Source organism: Ischnura elegans, chromosome 5, assembly GCF_921293095.1.
Source record: "Ischnura elegans chromosome 5, ioIscEleg1.1, whole genome shotgun sequence".
In the NCBI taxonomy this organism is placed as follows: domain Eukaryota; kingdom Metazoa; phylum Arthropoda; class Insecta; order Odonata; family Coenagrionidae; genus Ischnura; species Ischnura elegans.
In genome coordinates, this window is record NC_060250.1 from 19,294,376 (window position 1) to 19,313,582 (window position 19,207).

The following is a 19,207-nucleotide window of genomic DNA, read 5'->3' on the forward strand; positions in this document are numbered from 1 at the left end:
AAGAGGAAATACCTCTCCTCTCACCCTCCTTCTAGCCTCCACTCAAAGCGAAAATTCCCTCCCCTCCCTTCTCCCTGAAGAATGCTTCCTCTCCCCCACCTCCTCCCCCCACTCCCTGGCCACGCCTTTCTCGAGGAAAAGGGAGAGGGGTGTGGGAGGAGCAGTTACCCATTTCCTTGTCCATAAAACTTCCTGTCCTCTCCTCTTCCCAAACTACACTTACCAACTCTCGGAGATTTTCCAGAACACTGGCATCCGATATATGTAGATAAGGGAGATATTTTTTTATTCGAGCGTGAAGTTCAGTTCTGAATGGCGCTTAATATAATTATATAAAAAAAATTTCACCAGAGTGATCTGCGCCTCCTGGTTACCAACAGCCGGAGCCGGAATTCGCTTCATAGATATATCCTGAAACTACAAAGTAGTCATTCAGAGATGTGAATTTTTAATATCAACTGATACCCTGCTCGCGAATCGAAATGAGATTTTTTTATAATCTTATATGAATGTCGTGGAAAAGGCTTTAATAACTGGCCTTACACTTATTTTCTTATTTCCATTGATGTAACTTTGCAATGTGAGGTACAAACACCGAAACACACATATTTAAAACGATATTAAATATCTTCCTCATACATATCAGACGTCCTCCTCTCACCTTTGCTATGACCTGTATCAATTCATTTATACCATTTTTTTCACGTTTTATGACTTTTTTATTTCTACGCTTCTCGTGGATGAGACTACTTTCCTAATTTACCACTAACGTCCAAGGCATCACCTGATATTATTCTCACTTTATCACTAAAGAGCGATAATAAAAATTAGCGAAACTAAAATTGTAAGTTTTTTACAGTTCTTTCATGCATTGGATTCATTATTCGCGTATTGAATTCATTATTCATGCAGTTTACTTGATGCAGAAACGATATTCTATGCACAGCGATATTATTAATTTATGAATTCAGATGTTCTATATTTCATTCCTCAAGAATCACCTGCTCGCTTATAATTTTATGTAAAATTAATTCCAACCGTACTGGGTGACATTTTAAAAATTCCCACTGACTTTTCTCGACTTATTTATGCTGAAAGTCGATCCGATTCCGCCCGAATATTTGGATTTCATGTTTCTTTCGCAGTGGTATGCAGAATATGACTTCCCTAGCTCTATGAATATTCGTTCTTGAGTTGTTGGATTAGGAAAATAGCGAAATCTCGGAGAACTTCCTGCTTGGGGAGGACGGACAGCTCCTGGAGAATCAACTCCTGGAGAGTTGGCAAGCCTCTTCCTCCTCATCCACCCCCGCCTCCCTCCCTCTCTCGACTGCCATTGGCCACTCCGGCCTTCTTCCGTCCCCTCACCTCACCCCCCCCCCTTCCAGCCTCCCTCGACCATCTCATCAGAGCACGACGGCTCAATTCCCTCGGAAGAGCAAACAATAGAGAACGCGGGAGCCGTGCAATAATTACAACCCATCCCTGTTTGCTCCGTCTTCCGCAAAAAGGCACTCCTTCCCTCTCTCTCTCTCTCTCACTATCTCTCGCACAGAAATGTACGCACAACCCAACTCACACCTTATACACGCTCAAAGTTTTCCGTCTCCTTCCGCCCCTTTTTATCTCCTCTCCCACCTTCCATCTTCTTCCCAACCAGGCAGACTAGTTCTCCATCCCTTTCCTCCTCACACGCCTTGGCATCCGAAAGGTATCCAAATATATACCTGCGTGGCAATGCTTTGTTCCCACCATTGCCGTTGGACCAAAGGTCAGATTTTCTAAACAAACCAACCTGCGCTCCCGCTATATTTTCTTTTAACCATCGTGACTCGCTCATTTGGTGACGTTGAAGTTACTATCATTCCACATCCTAAGTTAGCGGTCGAACGAAATACATATATTGGACCACTTGAGTCGCAAACAGAGTTTTAAATGACGCCAGATACGTTCCCATTGCAAAGATTAACCATGATTGGCAAGTTATGCGCGAAGCTCGACTAGCGTAGAAAATCCTACCATAGTTGTCTTCTACGTGCATTCCCACTTCTAATATTTCGGTGGTTTAAAATAACCATCGTAAAAAAGGAAAAAGGCAGAAGGAGTTCACTTCCACTAGTATAGGACTAGCAGGGCTGTGCAATGACCAAGCAACTAAAACCGCAAAAGCTTGAAACAGAGCTTGATGGCGTTCAAGTATTTTCAAAGTAAATACTACGTAAATATCCGGAACGCACCGAATTGTACCTACTTGAAAGAATCAATTAATTTCCACTTCTATCTCGTCTGCCGCCTTTCAACTACTTTTACATTTATCTACAGCAAGATTTGTTCCATCCCTTTCCTCACACGTTTGCGCTTCCAACATCGAAGTATTTCCTTATCTAAATAGTTCACTAACCTTTTAACTCCGGTCGGCACGTGCTATAGAGTGCATTGAGCAAAATCGAAGCCATAAAATCTTCAGGGGCCGCAATATTTCTGATGAAGAATTCCGAAAAAAATACCAAATATATCTATATCCTCTGCGTAATTTTAAAGCTAAATTCTTTATTCACTTAGGTTCTGACTACTAACTGAGGTCATAATTGAAGTTAGTTACGGACTTTCACCCTGTTCCAAATAAGTTCAAAACTAGTGATGAATTATTACTGCATGTAAGTCACATCATAAATTATACACATTATCAGTTAAAAGGAATGAATTATAAATTCAAATAATACGGATAAGTTTCTTTTTTATATTTCCCATAAGGCATGATTTACTCTGCAGTATTTTAAATATATTTTTAACAGAAATTCTGTCTGACGTCGACCACTTGAAAGTTGATAAAATGGAGTTTAAAGGATCAAAATTAACACAGTGTGCATTAAAACCCATTACTACTCGTCGCCATCCAACCACCGCTGATTCCGTAATGCCGCTTGACATTTGTATTTCAGTGTTGGAACCCAATGGGGTCGTGCCGTGAATCATTTAACTTTTCTTTTTCACGCACGTTATTTTGATGTCGCCAATCTTTATTCAGGTCATGTATTATTTAGTGACATCGATGCATTATAAATGGACTGACGCCTGTGAGAGTTGAATAATTGAACTGGAAATGGACCGAAGTGATAAAATGAAGCAATGAAATTTTCAGCAAAACTTAAATCTCCTAGAGCATTTTTCCAAGCACTCGATAATTTTTACATCGGGATGAAATTTGAGGACAAATAATGAAAAATCCACCATTTCTTGCAACCAGGTGATCTGAGGTGTAACTTAACCTAAGAAAGCGCTTTTCCGAAGGAAAAACTATAGCTCTTATGATTTTCTATTATATATGATTTTCTTTGAATATTGACTATAGCTAAAAAGCTATAGTCAATATTCAAAGAAAATCATTTTTTGTACTCCTATTCATTTTGTAATGTAGGAACAAGATGACAAGCTTATTAGGACCTCTGATAGAATAATCGTTAATAGAAAAATTGCATATAAGGATACTCATTAATTAACGATACTTGACAAGTGATTTCTAAGCTAATGGAATATTAGGTGATGAAAATACACCCTTAGTGAATTAAAAAATCGTATGAAATGATGCAAAATGCAATTAAAAATTGTCATTCTTACATAATAAACAAATAAACACGAAAAATCACACATTTAGTTTACCGACCGCTCTTATATAGATTTGATTCCATGACGATCTGAAATTGATCTGAAACGTAACTTAGCATACAACAACGTGGTCTTAGCACATTAATCTCCTCTTATCGATCCTATTGCTGGTATTAAGCCTTCCTTTGCATCGGTGTGTGTTTAGAGCGCTGAGCGCCTTTCCGTCAAGCAAAATTATTCATACTCCCTTATCATTACCATGGAATTATCAATGATCTCGTCGATTTCATGGCATCCTTCCCCTGATTTCCGCGTTATATCTAGGCCAATACCTTTCAGCTTTTAGTGAATCGAAGGAATGAACTCCAGAATATATTATTTACTTTTTTTAAGAATCGTCTTATGCAAGGATATTTTATGTTTTATGGGCGGTATTTCTTTTGAAAATAACCGCGAACTATCCAATGCAAATCTCTACGGGATAACATGAAAATACACTCAAGCTCCGTAAATTTTGCATCACAAAAATTATTTATTTTGCCCGGGATTCAGGTCGAAGCAAATAACTTAACCCCTGTGATATTTTTCGTAGCTGTGTAGCTTTGTTTCGTCGCTTACGAGCAATAAAATTGCTATAAAAGACCATAACATGTGTCTTGTTAGAATTATTCCTTTCTATTAAACCGCATGACGACGTACATACTATACTTATTCCGACCTCCATCGGCGATACATTGCATTGAAAGTTTTAGAGAGATCATGGGTATGCTACTAAGGCCCTCTCCGACCTTGGCCCCTCCTTTTTCTACCTCTGCTTAGGTTTTTATCTCCTGTCCGCCTGCACTTTAATCATCTCCAATTCGTTTCTCCGTTTGACAAGGACAAGACTGCACGCAAGTTGGAGCCTTATCTTGCCCGTTAGAAAGCCTTCTGTGGCTGCTCCTTTTCCGGTATCCCCGTTCCTCGTCCTCTTACTTTTTATTCTCTTCTTCACACAGCCTTCTTCTCTCATGGGTTGGATAGAATTAGGCGATGCTTCATGGAAAATTTTCGTGCATAAATTTAAAGGCAATATCATATTGAGAAAAGTAGACAGCGGTTGTTAATATGTCGAAATTAGGACTGCTTTTTAAATAGAAGGGTCGAATGGAAAGTCTAATGTAAATACAATACGATTATAATCATTTTTCCATGATATTCAAAAGTCAGACGACGTCGCGTTTGGTTAATGGTTTTCATGACATGATTGATTTTAATACATGATTTAACTCGTTGAAAAAACATAAAGATGGAATACTTGAATTTTTAAATTACGGATGGCAATCAAATTGCGGACTTTATTGAATTAAGAGTATTTTTCTTTGAAATTACGTTCTTCTTTTGCAAATCTGTTTCCTTTTCTTTGAAATTGCGTTCGCCATTTTTTTCAAATTGCATGGCATTATCATTCATGGTCTTCATCATTGTTATTTTAGCTTTATGTTAAAGTACGCCAGCTTTTTCAAGTAAATATTTTGTCGAGTCATTTGTAAAAATCTCTTAGAAAACCATTTAGGCACCTATGTATTCAACGGCGACCAAAAACCCCAAATGCCGGAGTAATTTACGCCCTTCCTGCTTCCAAGTCTTCCGCCGGTCAAACTTGTGGCGAAGGCTTCGCTTAGCTCAAAGCCAGAACTCGGGCCGGAAGCGAGGCAGCAAAAAAAACTCCTTTTTGTTGCCTAGCCTCAGAGTTTATGTGGCTCGAAGTTCATCTTGGCTTCATTAGCCGTGTTTAACGTGATCCCTCGAAAGAGTTCCGTGGCTCGGTCGAACAATTTCGCCTCGGATTTGGGTGAAGAAGGTTGCTATGGGGTCCATATTTCTCTGAAGTTTGGTAGGACGGGCTTCATCTACGTTCAAGGTAGTTAATCAATCATTCGATTTTTGTTATTCTAAACTTTTTTCCGTTCTCGTGGGAATGGATACTAACTAGTCGACATTATATGAGCATGGGATCATATTTAGGAACACCCATTGATGAATGAGTACCACTTATAAGTAAATTTACGAGTTTGAATTTTAGAAGAATAAATTTTATGCCAATTATTTTAAATAGTTTTTTAATAGAAAAAAGTGTTTTTACAGGATTTTACGCCTAAATTGTCTCTCTAGGTTTTAGCAATGCATTTATTGTGGCAAAAATTATTCTCGTTGGCCATATCAATAGGTTCAGTTGGGTAGTGACTAGATAGCATAGCAAAATTTTCACACCAAAGATGTGATACGTAATTCATGATGACCGGAATTTACTGAAGAATCATTACAACAGTAAAATAAAGCTCAGAATTGCTCAAGGTGAATTCTCGTAAATATTGTATAAAATAAATAATTTTCTTCCACTGCAGGCATGAGTGAATCTTACTGGGCTCAATTTTTAATAATCGAAAGGACACTTCTGATTCTTCGATTCAATGATAGACAAAACTGCATAATCTGATAAAGCCTTAGAAAACTCCATTGGATATAACCAGGTTTAAAACGCGAATATTCGTATCACTGGTCACGCATTATGAAGGTTTGCCAGGGTCACTGGCGAAATTCCTCACTGGCAAAATACCTCGCTGCCCTAGTAGAAAAAAGTGTGTTCATTCAGTGTTCTTTTTATGTTCAAATTGTGTTCCTTCTATGTTCACCGAATGTTCACTTTATGTTCTTTTTATGTGTTTTGTGACAGAAAGAACATAAAAAGAACACAAAATGAACACTCGCCTGTGAACATAAAAAGAACATAATTTGAACACAAAATGAACACTTTTTTGAACATCAAAAGAACACAAAATGAACATAAAAAGAACATTTTGTTGAACAACAAAGAAAAAGCTTTCACGGAAGGCCCATCATTACCATGAACACTTTCACATCTCTGTGAATCAGATGTCAGTGTTTGGATAAGTTTCAAACCATTTTATTTCCAGCTTTTTTTAATAGAAACGAACTTATTTGAAGAAGCCGAATGCTCAGGCCTTATCCCTGTTTAGTATGCAATAAAGTACATATTGAGAGTGTTTTCAGGTGTTCCTTGATTGCATTCTCGGATCGTTCAATGTCCATTTTTTTATGATATGCCTTCATTTTGGGATAATTTTCCCGGAAATTCATTATTTTAAATTTCTAGAAATATTATGGAAAACTGCTAAAAAATACATAAAATGATGTTTCCTGGAGTTAAGGTCAATAAATTAAAAGTTAGCAGCCAACGTTTCGTTTTATTTTAAAAACATCTTCAGGGCTATGTTAGAAAAAAAAAAAAATTATGAAACAATATAAAATGCAGAGAATTAGGCAATATACAATATATATACATAAAAAAGGAGCAATCGTGCCTTTTTTTTATATAAACAATATAATTAATAGAAATACATATAAACATATATATATGAACAGAATGGATTATACAAAAAATTTTGACATACCTCTAAACTTTGAATACATTTATTGATATTTGGTTTCTACGGTATTGAAACAACCTAGGTTACCATTAATTTTGATGTATTAAATAAAAATAAATTTTGCTGAGGTTATCGATGTCTGTTTTTTTATTACAGCAATTTTTTGTTTTTGAAATATAAACCATTTCTTTAAAAAGTCTTTTTTTCAATATAATTTAATGATCCAAAATTTCGGCGTTCTCAAAATCAAAAATATGGCCATTGTTTATGCTATGGCTAGCTAGAGCACATAGAGTTATACCACCTTTTATTGTTGATTTATGTTGAGAAATTCTATTTTTTAAATATTGCGATGTTTGTCCTACATAACAAGTGTCACAGTCGAGGCAAGAAATTTTATATATTATATTACTGTTATAACATCGCAATATTTAAAAAATAGAATTTCTCAACATAAATCAACAATAAAAGGTGGTATAACTCTATGTGCTCTAGCTAGCCATAGCATAAACAATGGCCATATTTTTGATTTTGAGAACGCCGAAATTTTGGATCATGAAATTATATTGAAAAAAAGACTTTTTAAAGAAATGGTTTATATTTCAAAAACAAAAAATTGCTGTTATAAAAAAACAGACATCGATAACCTCAGCAAAATTTATTTTTATTTAATACATCAAAATTAATGGTAACCTAGGTTGTTTCAATACCGTAGAAACCAAATATCAATAAATGTATTCAAAGTTTAGAGGTATGTCAAAATTTTTTGTATAATCCATTCTGTTCATATATATATGTTTATATGTATTTCTATTAATTATATTGTTTATATAAAAAAAAGGCACGATTGCTCCTTTTTTATGTATATATATTGTATATTGCCTAATTCTCTGCATTTTATATTGTTTCATAATTTTTTTTTTTTCTAACATAGCCCTGAAGATGTTTTTAAAATAAAACGAAACGTTGGCTGCTAACTTTTAATTTATTAACCTAAACTCCAGGAAACATCATTTTATATATTAAAATAAGGTCAAGAAAAAGGAGAAAATATAATAATAACTAAAAAATACAGTTTTGTGGATTTCAAGATAGCGGAATTCAAACTCATTTTTGGTAGACAAAGTCTCCAAAATCATCTGTATTACTTGTTTTATGTAAAGCTACTTGTCATGACACATGAACTGCAGTTATCCACAATCACCTCCAAGGAATGAGAATTTTTATACTGGTTTATTTTAAAGAACAACAAAGAAAAATGTTCATTTTGTGTTCAACATAGTGAACATAAAATGAACATATAAAAAAATGTTCAATTTGTGTTCACCATGGTGAACATAAAATGAACACAAAGTGAACATAAAATGAACGCATAAAAAAATGTTCATATATTGTGTTCACCATGGTGAACATAAAATGAACTCAAAGGGAACACAAAATGAACATAAAGAAAAATGTTCATTTTGTGTTCAACATAGTGAACATAAAATGAACATATAAAAAAATGTTCAATTTGTGTTCACCATGGTGAACATAAAATGAACACAAAGTGAACATAAAATGAACGCATAAAAAAATGTTCATATTGTGTTCACCATGGTGAACATAAAATGAACTCAAAGGGAACACAAAATGAACATAAAGAAAAATGTTCATTTTGTGTTCACTGAGATGAACATAAAAAGAACATAAATTGAACATCAAAAGAACACACCAAGAAATTGGTGAACATAAAAGAACACCAAAAGAACATCAAAAGAACACTTGAACACTGAATGAACATATAAAGAACACCAAAAGAACACAATTTTTTCTACTAGGGTGGCGACTGGAAGGTCTCGGTTCTACTCCTGGATGAGTCCAATCATATTTTTACAGCAAATTACAACCTTTGGTACACATATATTTGCAAAATTACATGTGATTGTTTGCAAAGTTGCTTTAAAGCCGTAGCCAGAAACGTTTTTACGTCCATGTGGAGGAGAGGTGCTTTGAGTGAGAGCTTTCATATGGAGTGCATTCGAGTGGTTTACATAAGGCTGTGCGTATCGAAAATTTTTTGAGGGTTTGGCCCCCTTAGTACCCCTCTCCCTGCTGGCTACAGCTTTAGTCACTTCACTAGCACCAGTGATAGTACATTCGTGGAATATGGTTATTCTAAGATACTATGGATAATTCTATGGATACGCTCGCTCTAGAGAGATACGATACCCGTTCACCGATTTCCATTTTCACTAAATATCTTATCTTTAAGGGAGAGAAAAGATACACGAATATGTCGTACTGTCTACTTATTTTAATCTCAAAACTCTATAGCACGTTGTAATACAGTCTTCCTCGACGCCTAGTATCACCGTCCATCTCCCGGGTTTACGTCGCGTCGGTTGACTTTTAGTGACAGCAGTGTCTCCTGTCCTGAAGATGTCCTCAGGTCCATTCGATCATCGCTGCATTCTGGCTAATATGTTTATATGAGTGGCCGGCTAAACTTTTCCCGCCCTTGCTTCTGGTTGTTCAAAAGTCAACCGACGCGACGTACACCCGGAAGATGGACGCTAACTCTGTAACACGTGTTTTAACTGGCTCGCAGTCTTCATCAGGGTCAGAGATATTTCAGTTATGCACCTATAAAGACTACGAGTCAGTTGAAAGACGTGTAGCAGAGTTTTTAAATTAAAATAAGCGTACTTTTAATAATTTCTATGCTCCAAAGGAGGTCACTCCCAGCACAATAAATGAGTTAATTATTATTAATTATTACTTCATCTTTGTGCATCTTTTCATTGTGCTGTTCCACGATAACTCTCCCGAAAAAGTTAACTTAATTTAAAATGGAGCTTATCCATGGTATTCAAGTATTTTCTACTTAATTGTGCTAGTTTTTAATACTATTCAGCATCTTAAGGTTACTTGAGATGCTGTGGGGTAATTTTTTTGCCACGGCAATGTCTGATGCGGCCGTTAAAGTCCCCGGTTAAGGATTAATGCAAGCGACTCTTCCTTTAGCAGAAGCATCCTCACGTTATCTTCGAGGCGCGGACCAAGACTCACAAGGGGTGTGCCAACTCCGGGAACCTCGAGTGGCGGATGAAGAGCTACCGGCGGACCAAGCACGAGGCGCCGCCCTACTCTTTCTTCGCCCCTCCGCCCACGCCCGCCAAGGCCGACCACGGAAACCTGTGGACGTCCTCGGCGAGAGAAAAGCGGGACGTCCGCGAGGCCACCAAGTACATCGAGACGGCGCTCGTGCTCGACAAAGCGATGGTGAGTCAAAATAATCGAGACATTTGTTTATTAATTTAAGTATACCGGGACTAGTCATTGTGCAAACTTAACGGAGGCCTCCGCATTACTCAAACTGTGCGAAAATTCGGCAGAGAAAATATAGTACACAAATTTCCTAAGAGGGGAAATTCTTCTCGGTAGATTTACTGGCTTAGGAATTCCATCGGAATTCGTGGGATCTAGGTTCGAGTCCCGATCAAGGCGAATAATTTTTTATCCGTGGAATTTTTTGCAAATTAATTTGCAATTTATACCTTTACATCCGGGGAAGGGGCCAGAAATTTCCTCCGGGGGTTTCTTTGGTGGAATGCGGGTAATATTGTGTCAAAAAGCGTAAATTACGAAAAATCAGTTTGGGAAACAACAAATGAATGGGTGAGAAGCCAAGGGATACAAGTGATTCTCTTTCTATACAGAGTTAAGTAGTACATAAATTAGGTATAGAAAGCAAATGAGACTAATTAGATATTTGGTAATGCATTTGATTTTCCACTCGATTTCAGAAAAGAATAGAGACCCATTCGTATCCCATGGAAACCATATTTTTGTGTATTTCTTCTAACTTTGTTGAGAAAAATATCAATTGTACCCCCAGGGCCGGATTTACCCAAAGTTAAGCTATAGGCACCTCTCCATTGAGCGCCCCTCCTCAATTGAGCCCCCTCCCCGATTTTTACATTTAGGCATAGTCACTCGCATGAGGTAATGTTCGGAAAAAAGGAATGAACAGATATATGGCTGACAGCAAAAGTTTATGCTTGAATGTTTACGCAGGGACAACATAGACAATCCAATTAAAGAAAAACAGCTTGGAGTAAAACTACATGAAACAGTTTAACTTTTATGCAACTGGAACACTTTATGAATACCCTTTCCAAAAATAGTGTCTAGCCTTAATTCATACTACAAAAAATAAGAGTAAATTCAAAAATAAAAACATTACGTACTGCTGTAACTGAGTGAACTGTCGCCCTTGAAGGCGCCCCTTGGACTGCGACGCCCCTAAGCACGTGACTATTTTGCCTTTCGGTAAATCCGACCCTGTGTACCCCTTGGCTTCTCACCTCCTCAACTGTCATGAAGAGAGCTATAAATTCCATTGCATTGCATTATACTGATACTTGTAGTCATCGTCATGGACTTCGGGAGGAGGGTTCCAGGAGGTCCACTTGCACCCCCCTGACTCATGAAAATGCTTGGGTAATGGTTGTACCAACTACTTTTTTACTTAAATTGGAAAATTTTGTATATAAAAGGAAGTTATTACGAATAAGAACAATTTAAAATGGTATTTTTAGCGAAACTGCTCCTGTTTTATTGTTTAAACAAAAGTCTCTTAAATTAATCTGGCAATATATCGCCCCAAAGGCGGCTTAGAATGCACCATCCGTACGAGTTTTCTACCGGCGCCCACGGTCATCGTTGGTTTTTACCGAAACAGCAGTAGTTATTATGGCTTCGTCTCCATGAGTGATTGTTTCCGAAGTTCACCTTATTTCTCGATAAAAAATTAAACTTCAGGACAGTGGCGGTAGAAGTTAATAGCATTTGAGACCCTAATCTCAATATACATCTTTTAATAGCTGAGAGAAAATCAGGGTAAGTGCACCTAGGCTAAATGCCTAGAGGAATCTAGGAAGGGTTAGTCGGTGAAAGAGGGTTTATCGGTACGCTACAGCTACCAATCGGCAGTTGGAAAAGCCCACGCCAATCGATGCTAATCGACGAAACACAAATTATGGCCCCAGTTGAAATTTGTTTAGGCTAGCAAGATTAACATGAGATATTGCATTCTCTTTCGCAAGGATTTAAAATGTTAATCTTCAATCTATTAAAGGCTTATCTATATCGAATTTTTATCTATGAAGTGCTTCAGTAATATAAATACCTAACTTCAACTATCAATCCGGGAATTAAAATAAACTTTTTCTCGGTGCACCATTGTTTCCACTTTTTACAGTAACGATACGTAGAGGGTTTTAGCATAAAAATAATTTATCAAAAACCTTTTTTAGTATTTGGTTGTATTATTGTAATTTAATCGATTTTATTTCATCGATACAAAGCTTTTGAATCCAAACGCAAGTAAGTTTTTCAAAACTCTAATTTGAATTTAGCGGGTTACCTGTGACAGTTCCGAATCGCTAGCGTTCATGTGTTTTTTCGCGTGTTTTCGAATTATTAAGCTTTGGAAGGAATAAGGGCATGAAGTGTGTCATGAATGTATCACTATTCACAATTATGTGGTGGTTCGACTCCGGTTAGCCGCTGATATGTTTCAAAAACCAGTATTACACTTCTTGAAGAGGTAAAAGGTCGGTTCTCTAATTAGAGTTGCATAAATGATGGATTTCGTTACTCACGGAAGACATGTGCGAGTTATCTAAAGTCAAGGTTTTGTTTGAAATAACCGTTCCATTGATAGTGAATGTTTCTGATACAACACTCATACCTCACTAATTCTCTCGAAGTACGGTCTTATATCAAATTGAAGAACGTGTGACCGTGCTCGTGCTGTTAATTCATTGCATTATTATTATATGTGTACTGGGTAGAATCGTAATTAATGCAGTTCATAGATACTGATAGTTGATCGCCTCAAATGGTTGAAGAAACCATTTAGTCATTTTATTGTCCATTGCAAGTTTTTTTTGGAAACTCTTGAAACAGTAAAGCTCTACATAATTAATCTGAATATTCACCTTTGCTAAAACTGTGTTTACCAATTAAGATGAAGGAATAATAAGCCTCGGTATAAATACTTGGTTGACTTTGAAATTGATGGCAGAGGTTTGTAAGTATTTATGAATTAGGTAATTTTTTGCTTTCAGATTATTGGCTGTAAAAGCTATATTTATGTTAGTTGTTCCTTATTTCTTTGAACAGTTTGAAAAAAGGAATGGGAGTACGAGATTGGAAGTTGTTCATGATGCCATCCAAGTTGCCAATATCGCCGATTTGGTAAGTAAATATTTATATTACATTTATTTGTGCCAGGTTCCCCTGGGGTTATGAATTTTACATAAAAGAATGAGCGTAACGAGAGTAGTGGGGAGTGAAGAGGTTTTAGCACCTTGATAATAACACAGTCAGTCAAAAATGTGGTTTGCTCAATAAAAATCTGTGGACCATGCAAACGTTTGTTTGATATGTTGCCATTCACCTGTAACTTGAAAGGTGTTGTCATATGGGAGGGGAATTCTCTATTGTTTTTAATTCTCTAAAAGCCTGTAGTTCCCTTCCCTTTTTTCTCAAAATGAAGGATTTTGGGATTGAAGCTACATTAATAGCCTTCTTCACAGAGGTTTTATGGGACCATACGACTATTATTACAGTTTTATAGGTGCCTCTCATTTTCCTTTATGGGAATTTTGAAATATTATCCTCTTTGCCTGATATATTTTGTGGAGCATGTGTTGCATGAATTCACTTTTTCATTTAAAAAAAGTGGAAAATCTCTAATCAACCTAAACTTAAGTTCAGGACATTTACCTAAGTTTCTTAACTTATGAGTGACATAGAGAAGAGGTAATGGGGAGTAAAATTTCAGTTTTGTTTAATACTTATATTTTAATCATAAGCAGGTTTTATCTGTTTCTGAGATGGCTTTAGCAGCTTTCTCTCTGCATCATTTGTGAAAGACTGTAGTATGTAATTTTATGCTTGTAATATTTTCTTAATCTTGCATGAATAGTTTTAGATATGCTTATCTTTATTCCAGTCATGAAACTGATTTTTCCTTATTTTTTCATTTCAGTATTTTCGAACCCTTAATACCAGAGTTTCTGTTGTTTACATTGAAACATGGACAAGTGCCAACCAAGCCTCAATAGAAAAAAGCCAAGATATCAGTCGCGCCTTGCTCAATTTCAATGACTATACATCACGAAAACTGTTTAAGGTGGACAAGGATACAACTCAACTACTTACGTAAGTAGTGTTCATAATCTATTTTTACATTTCCCAACAGTACCTCATTAGTTCAATACCAAAGAATTGCCCTCTAGCGTTTATGTGAACTTCCTTTATGGAATGGTAAATTGCTAACTCAATCCGGTTGATGTATCAAAATATTTATTATTCTATTGTTGAAAATTAGGCATGTTGTTGAAAGGTATTAGGCATCATGAGTTACATGATACCACATTTTTAAAGAAAAGTTTTTAATTGACTGCTCTTCACCCAATGTGAATGTGTTTGATTCATCCATAATGAGTCATGAGCTGTGGTTGAAGATCTTTCAGTGTATGGGCAAAGGGTGTGGCTTAATCCACACTGAAGTTTAATGGGGAGAAAGCAATTATATAGTATGTAGGTACCTGATTGTATGTGGTTACTTTTAGGACTGATGAGTCACTGTTATTTTTAATCCAAGCTATTACCACTTTTGTTTCTGTTATTGGGAGGATATTTCCCTTCAGCCCTAGAGTAAATGATGCTATCCCTCCTGCTCTGAAATCCAGTTCACACCATTGTACCAATGGCAGCCTTGCTGGATATAAGATCATGATTCTCCCATAATGCTGTCAGTACTAGAATCCTTCCTCAGTATTTAATCTTGCTGTTGCACTTCTTAACTCTTGGAACTATTTTTTTTATCATTAATGATCAACTCAAGCCATTGTGACCACTGGTATGGGCACTAGCACTTACCGCAAGCTTCAAAAACTGTGCCCAGCAATCATCTTCATCAAATTTTTTCTGTCAATGCACACATCTAAAGTAGACCCATACAGAAAGACAAAAAGCTCTTGTGATTAGTAATGCATCTGCATTTGGTCATGGAATTCTATGTTCATCCAATGTAACCTTATAAGAATCCCTCTCCAAAGGGTCTTTGAGAGTGAGATTTTGGGTTCCTTAACCCTCTCGAGACGGTAGAGTTCCTGTCTTAGTATGGCTGCTGTACTGAGCCCCAAGAGATTCTTCCGTCCCCTCCGTAGGTAGCATTTTTGCAGGACATTCGTTAAGAAGGGTGTCGCGTATAATCACACACTCTCAGCACCAACCTTTTTCAACCCTTCCTAGTGAGGATTCTGCATAATCTCAGACTCCGAGGGTAGTTAGGCTCCCTCCTTTTGGAGTTTATAACCCTACCAGCGGCATTGGTTGGCAGTCAATCATGCTTTGTTTATATGAATTAGCTATATGGATAATTGTTGCTTGAACATAAATTGCAGACTTTGAATGGAATTCCTCATTTTATTCTGAGGATTTTCAAATTTGGAACAAAGCTCTACCGTCAATATTAATGCATTTAATGCAGCAACAATTTCCATGTTGATGTTTATACTAAAATTGATATATAAGTTAATATTTATCATAGAATTTCATTTAAAAATTGCAAACGCTACTCAAAAGACAAATAATTCAATTCTTAGTTTACATTTTTGAGAGGGGAACAAATTTTTATTTCACAAAACGGATTGGATAAACAATTGTATCACTGCAGTCCCTTACTGCTCCGGGATTTTGAGGGTAAAGTCTAAGCCCCGCAGTGTTGGGTCCCGAAATGAAGACATCGCACACCCGTGACCATCATAAAAGGGGAGAGCTAGGAAACATATTTATTTGACATTCGTTCACCTGGGTAGGAAAATCTTCGATGAAAATTTGCGACTTTCGTCTCTCGGGTCAAGAAATGTCCAGTCATATATTTTCATCTTTAGTAGGGAAAAGGTTAAACTTGGTACCATTGACTATAAAGGCCAATAGCAATATCAAAAATAGATTCTTTCAAATGACAGCAGAATGGCTACGTAGCCATATATTAATATTATTGTGTGAAGTTTTGTGTTTGTGGTATTCCTGATGGATTTGTTGTAAAACTATATTAAAATTATTTTTTGCTATTTATTAATATACTGTTCATATGAAAAGTGAACCGCTATGCATTCTGGGAAGGTTGGTAGCTTCAACTTGAATTTTTCTTAGAGGTTACTGAGATATTGTTATACTTTTTAGTGAAGTGTTCCTAAAATGGTTTAACATGCCTCAAATTCCTCTGCAAAAACATGTGTTCCAAATACTATTATCAAATGTATTTCATTCCCCTAATGTCACTTTATTTTTTATCATGTTAATGATCATGTTTCTTGCAGAGGTGAAACTTTTGCTGGAGGAGAATCTGGAATGGCAGTGCCAGAAACTGTGTGCACAGCAAAATCAGTCGGTATCAGTGTAGATATCAATACATATGAGCCACATCTGTTAGCTGGGACCATGGCTCATATGATAGGCCACAATATAGGCATGGGCCACGATGATGGACGTAAGTATTTCAAGCACTCAGCTCATTTATGAATTTATTTATTTTCATGGTAGAATAGATCTTGTAGTCTCATATTTCCAATTTAAAAAAAAATACCATGAGAAGCCTTCAAATAAAAACATTAATAGAAAATCCTGCATTCCACTTAGCAGTAACCTATATTGGTGTGGGAATTTTCAGGATGCTTAAGTCACCTGTACTCAAAAATAGTCAGTTTTCACCGATAAATTTCTATGAAAGGAGGATACTTGATTTGGAGAGATGCAGAAATTGAAAGGTTAAAATTAAAAGTTTTACCAGCAATGCACCTTTGCCTATGCAAAAATATTGTTTAATTCAGTTGTGCACTGTTTCTTTAATCATCCACAGCCTTTAATGACTCAACTCAAGATTTGAGAAATTGGTTGCATTGAGTCAAGTATGTTTCATTCACTCAATTTGACTTAATTTTTGAGTTCCTTACACTGCCCTAATAGTAAGCTAACCTTGGTCACATTGAAAATCAAGCCCGTGCCACTCGATGAAGACATTTTTGCTCATGTATATTTGTGATACATCATGATGAAAGCAGTGAAATAAGTTAAGGGCTAAGTGGATTCAGTAATTTGTTTCCTTTACATTTTACAACCACTTGGTTATACCTTATTAACTTTTTCGGTCATATATTCAGTACGTATATATTTTTACTTTGATTGCATCATTTTGGTGAATAACCTGTACATATTTTCCAGAAATTTATCAGCTTGAGCTGGAGTGTAAATTATATCCAGATTTCTTCATGCATATTGTCAAAATTTTGTTTATGAGCAATTCCATGTAAATGCCATACTGACTGGTTAAATAAAAAAAGTGGTTGGAGGCTCTGATATGGATCAAAATTTGTGCTATAAAGTCTAGACTTTCGTTATTAAGTGCTGACACTAGCATGAGTCACGTGTGTCTCTGGTAAGAGAAATTTTTTTGTGTGCTCACCACAGTTTTTAGCCACATACTAAATTTAATGAGTCATCTACGTGCAAAAAACGTTTGTTTCGCTAATTGATTTTTATGGCCACTGTATTAATGAATTTTTTCTATTTTGAGGTTCGTTCATTATTTTGAATGATTTTAAGGGTTTTTGCATAAATTTGTTCTGTTTATTTTGAATTAAAGAAGTTATTTTGTAAAATTTTTTGGCAGTGAATAAAAGTATACCAGAAGGGAATCACAAAAGTCAGTCCGTGACATTTCTGGTCAGTCCGTGACCATGCTTTTCAAGAGGAATTACTCCTCTGTAAAATCAGTTATTGTAATGGGCTTTGCAGCATTGTGAAATTTGCATTTGGTGTTCTGAGATGTATTTTACTGAAACTCTGATCACTCTTTGTTTCAGAGCAAACCTTAGAGGTTTTACTCTGAGCTGAAAGTTCGTTTCATTTTTGTCAGTCCGTGACAGTGAATTTTAAGTCACGCAAGTCCTGTATTTTTCAAGACAAAGTAGTGTATCAACCAAAGTTAAACTTCACACCATTGTGCAGCAATTTGGAAGTTGAAAAAGTTTTGTATGTCAGTCCGTTCGCGTTATGTGTGTTCTTAAAAGTTCAAAAATGCATTGTGACGGTCAGTCCGTGACGCGTGGAATCGCCCTTATATTTAAATTGATAGGGCCTCTATGGCTTAATTTTCTTATGGCATTTGGTATAATTTTATGGAATACATCTATATGTATGTGTTAACATGTGTTATATTGGATTCTTGATTGCATATGTCTAACACTTGTCTATGAAATGCTTTTATTTTAGGAGAGGAATGTTATTGTCGTGACTGGCATGGTTGTATTATGGCACAGTCAATTGTTGGGTTAGAAAATGTTCAGCCGTATAAATTTTCTGAATGTAGCAGAGCTGATTATATTGACGCTTTAAGAATTGGACATGGAATATGTCTTCTGAATAAGCCAAATGAGGTAAGTTGTCTCTATTTTGATATCAGTCGGAGTTTATTTTAGTAACAATAGAGGTAATGGAAAGATTTGTTGAAAAATCAGTAAATGTGATTGAAGTAATTAAAATTCTTCAGGCAAATTTTAAATCAGGGGTTTGAGTGTGGTATTCAATGGCTGAAGTTGTAACTCTAGCTAAATGACAACTGGGGTCTGTGTTCCATGACCATGGCTCATGAAAATATTGTTCAGAAACTTGGACTGAATACAACTTATGTGTGATTGCATACATATTGTAGTTGGGTTAACCTTTCGTGTTGAGAGGTCTAAGGCTACGAGGAAGAAAGTTTGCTCGCTTACTCTGACTTGTCAGTTCCTGAAAAGTTCCTGATCTGCCAGTTCCAGTTGGTTTTTGCCATGTACACAGTGCCTATCTTTTACCACTCCATACTTTTCTTTCCTATTACCCAACTGAGATGTATACATGTGTACCAGTGCTTTGCTGATGTTCAGCACCTTGAAATTTACTTCTAAAAACTGGGTCATTGTATGTTTTATCAAAAGTTTGGATAATTAGTGGTGAAGAGGTAAAGCTCTATGACCTTAATAATGATAAAGGAACTCATAGGAAACCAGGGCAACCTTAGCCAGGCCCCTTCAACCATCGCATCATCATTATCAAATCATCCCGTT

General features: G+C 36.3%; 1 protein-coding gene across 13 annotated transcripts in view; it reads left to right on the forward strand.

Annotated features, from left to right (window-relative positions):
- LOC124158546 (disintegrin and metalloproteinase domain-containing protein unc-71) overlaps positions 1 to 19,207 on the forward strand; it is a 967,603-nt gene that overhangs the window by 910,267 nt on the left and 38,129 nt on the right. For 9 of the 13 annotated variants that reach the window (XR_006864826.1, XM_046533688.1, XM_046533691.1 and 6 more), the window contains 5 exons: positions 10,044 to 10,301; positions 13,209 to 13,283; positions 14,080 to 14,252; positions 16,424 to 16,593; positions 18,375 to 18,538. Coding sequence is in view for 12 of the 13 variants with exons in the window: in XM_046533688.1 (XP_046389644.1) it covers positions 10,044 to 10,301; positions 13,209 to 13,283; positions 14,080 to 14,252; positions 16,424 to 16,593; positions 18,375 to 18,538 (840 nt within the window). In the remaining variant the exon portion in view is untranslated. Of the gene's footprint in view, positions 1 to 10,043; positions 10,302 to 12,648; positions 13,113 to 13,208; positions 13,284 to 14,079; positions 14,253 to 16,423; positions 16,594 to 18,374; positions 18,539 to 19,207 lie in introns of those variants that run through there. The other 4 variants (XM_046533697.1, XM_046533687.1, XM_046533692.1 and 1 more) reach the window with 2 other exon arrangements.